Raw genomic sequence first — 3,414 nt, 5'->3', positions numbered from 1 at the left:
CCAGCTGGCCATGGACTGTGCATTCACAAAGGTGGAGGAGAACCTCCTGATGCAATTTGCGTGGGGCATCAGCGACCTAAAACTGCGGAGGAAGATGATCGGGACTTCCGACATCAAGATCGACGCAGCCCTCCAACTCGCCATCGCCCACGAGGCCTCTCACCGTGACTGTCCGCTGGCGGCATCTCACAGCGTACTCCCCAACTCGGGCTCCGAGAACTCGGAGGAGGAGGTCCGCCTCGTCCTCCGGCCCTCGCACCGAAAGCCACCGAGACCTGCGGCATTGGAATCCACCAGAAAGACTACAGGACGTTCCTCGTGCGCCAGCTGCAGCAAGGTCCACGAGCGTAAATCTTGTCGATTCCGCGATGTGACGTGCCACAACTGTGGGAAACAGGGCCATCTCGCTCATGTCTGCCGGTCAAAGGGAAGCCGGCACCAGCAGCCTCCAGCTCAGGTGCGCCGCCCGGCCGCCGCCACCGACGAGACGGCAGCAGAGACGTCCAACCTCTACCACCTCACAGACCAACCATCCCTACAGGTACTACGCCTCCCGAAGGTAGAGGACACCCCGAGGATCCAATTAATGGTTTGGATCGAAGGGTCCCCCTGTCCAATGGAAGTGGACTCAGGGTCAGCGGCGTCCATCAAAGGGGGGCCCCCGCTTACGCCCATCCCATCTGAGTCTAGTGGACTTCCAAAGGAACCCAGTTCCTATCAGGGGGGTGGGGACGTTCCGGATACAGTTCCAGGGGTTTGAGGGACTGTTGGACTTGATCGTGGTAGAGGGAAATCTGGTCAGTCTGCTGAGCTGAGCCTGGTTTGCACCGCTGGGCATCACGTTTGGGCTCAGGGGAGTGCATAAATGTGTTCAGAGGGATTTTGCTGAGATTTGCGGGGAGTTCCCGGCTGTGTTCGATGGGGCTTTAGGATGCTACAAAGGGCCTCCAGTTTCCTTGCAGTTAGACCCCCTGGTGGCTCCTATCCGCATGCGGTTCCGCACAGCTCCACTCGCCATACGACTAAAAATCGACGCAGAGCTGGACCGCTTGGTGGCGCAAGGCGTCCTGGAGCCAGTTCCACGCACTATATGGGAAATGCCCATCGTAATCCCCCTCAAGACCAACGGTGAAGTCTGCATCTGTGCGGACTACAAATGCACAATTAATAAGGCCCTCCACGACCACTCCTACCCAGTTCCGGTCGTTAGTCATGTTATGGCCTCGCTAGCGGGGGCTAAGATTTTTGGGAAACTTGACCTGGCACAAGCATATCAACAGCTGCCGGTCGACGAGGCCACAGCCACGGCGCAGACCATAGTCACCCACAGGGGGGCCTTTAAGGTAAAGAGGCTACAATTCAACTGGGAGCTACTCCTCGGAATGAGATTTCAGCCGGTGGCTATGAAGAAAGGCAGTCCTTTAGGGGTGTTCGTCCCAGGCTCCTTGAGGCTGAAAAGGCCCTTCTTTCTCCCAGCGCTGGCTTTCTAGTTTGTACTCAGGGCCGGCTCACCCACTAGGCAAACTAGGCATTCGCCTAGAGTGCCAGGCCCTGGATGGGGCGCCAAGCTGTGCCTCCCCTCTCCTCCCCCCTTTGGTGGTGGTGGCGGTGGGGGGGAGGAAGCGGTGGTAGTGGCAGCAAAAGGGTGGCTGGCTCCAGCGGTCTCCAGGCCCCACCGGGAGGTTGGCATCTACGCCATAAGGCGCAGGGTGCAGAAAAACCTCGAGCCGGCCCTGTTTGTACTCCACCCTTCCGTGAAGCCTCAGGGCAGTTGGCAGTAAGACAGAGACTACTCTGCATGTTCAGTACATGCAAACTGGCCACTGATCTTTTTTCAGGGTTCTGGTTCAACCCTAACCCAGTACCATTGGAGTCAGATCATTTTTGCAACTTATTTGAACAGCATGGTGACCTTGGGCCAGTCACCCATGCAAGATATGTGTGCTTAACCCTATTCAGGCAACGGCATGGCCACATGTTTTGTGAGCACTGTAGATAGCACATGCTCCCAATCAGTTTTCCCTCTAAGCTGAGTCAGTGTGAGCCAGCTCACAGTTTTTTAGCCTCCGGCTCACACATTTTTGTCTTAGCTCAGGAAGGACGGCTCCAGAGCAAAGTGATTTTATGCAGCAGCCAAATCGCTCGCTCACCACTTTAATGCCAGTGGCTCACAAAGTAGAATTTTGCTCACAAGACTCCACAGCTTAGAGGGAGCATTGCTCCCAATATGCACAGCTGCCAAGCATTTTTTTTCCCTGGATTCCCTCCTCCCCCGGTGGTACATCAGTTGCAGCAGGAGCAACATTCACCTGAGCAGGTCGTGGAAAGACATCCATCCTTCCCTCCTGTCTTCGGAGACCAGGATCCGGCTTTTCAGGAAGTGGCAGTCGGACGCAACGGAATCTACTAATGGCGCTAAGGCATTGTTGGTTATGATGCTTTTGGCTTTGGAGGCTTGGAGCCTGTACAGGATGTCTTTAGCAGTCAACAGGACTGTAGCAGGAGCAAAGACTATGCCTGGAAGTGAAGCAAAGTGCAAACGAAAGAAATAAAGTAATGATCCACTCTGCACCCCTCCAGCCCATTCAGAGCACACAGAGTTATACTGACCGGCTCTCATGCAGCCCACGGTTACAGCCCACCACTCTGGTATCCGTGGCAGGATGACGATGACTCTGTCTCCTTTGTGTAGATCACAGACGCTGGAGAGCACGTTGGCAGCCTTCCTGGACAAGAGTCCCAGCTCCTCAAAGCTCCACTGAACCTCCTCTCCTCTCTCACTAACCCACCACAGTGCTGGATTGGGGGCTCTCTTTCCGTCCTGTCAGACACACAGGTGGTGTTTTTTTTTTAATTTAAGAAATGGGATGTAGGAAACGAGCACTCCATCGCCATACCTGGTCTCACTGTTGGAACTTAACTCTGACGTGAGTGGAGGAATTAAGGTAGCGAGACACCACAGTGTCGTGACCCTTGGGCCTGTCGCGCACTTTCAGCCTCGCTTTCCTTACAGGGGTGAGAGGGGAAGAGAACAATGTAAGTCGCCTCAAGTCCCCACTCAGGAGAAAGGCGGGATATAAACGAAGCAAATGGATAAAGTCAGGGCTATTTCTGGGCAGGAACGCACAGGAACGGAGTTCCGCCTGGCTCCCGAGTTGGCCACGCCCAGCAGGAACCCATTAGCATAATAGGCCACACCCAACAGCAGAAACTCATTAGGATTGGCTACATTAGGGGTGTGTGGCCTAACATGCAAAGGAGTTCCTGCTACAAAAAAACGCCCTGGGTTTTGACAACAAACAAGGTAAACAGAATAAGAAGCAAAAGGTGGATGTGGCTGGATGACCACACTTCTGGTAAAACAGGGGTGTGGCCTCACATGCTAATGAGCTGTGCTGTCAGGGGTGTGACCTA

The 3,414-nt window shown here is 54.7% G+C and overlaps 1 protein-coding gene across 1 annotated transcript in view; it reads right to left on the bottom strand.

Moving 5' to 3' along the window:
• Positions 1-3,414, bottom strand: part of LOC107114576 (acyl-coenzyme A synthetase ACSM3, mitochondrial-like) — a 23,557-nt gene that overhangs the window by 18,804 nt on the left and 1,339 nt on the right. The window contains exons 2-3 of the mRNA XM_015416113.1: positions 2,611-2,821; positions 2,310-2,517 (exon numbers count right to left, since the gene is read on the bottom strand). Of these exons, the coding sequence (XP_015271599.1) occupies positions 2,310-2,517; positions 2,611-2,821 (419 nt within the window). The remainder of the gene's footprint in view (positions 1-2,309; positions 2,518-2,610; positions 2,822-3,414) is intronic.

Source organism: Gekko japonicus, unplaced genomic scaffold (assembly GCF_001447785.1).
Source record: "Gekko japonicus isolate JY-2015 unplaced genomic scaffold, Gekko_japonicus_V1.1 scaffold321, whole genome shotgun sequence".
NCBI classification, from domain to species: Eukaryota; Metazoa; Chordata; class Lepidosauria; order Squamata; family Gekkonidae; genus Gekko; species Gekko japonicus.
This window is presented reverse-complemented; position numbering and strand designations above follow the sequence as displayed.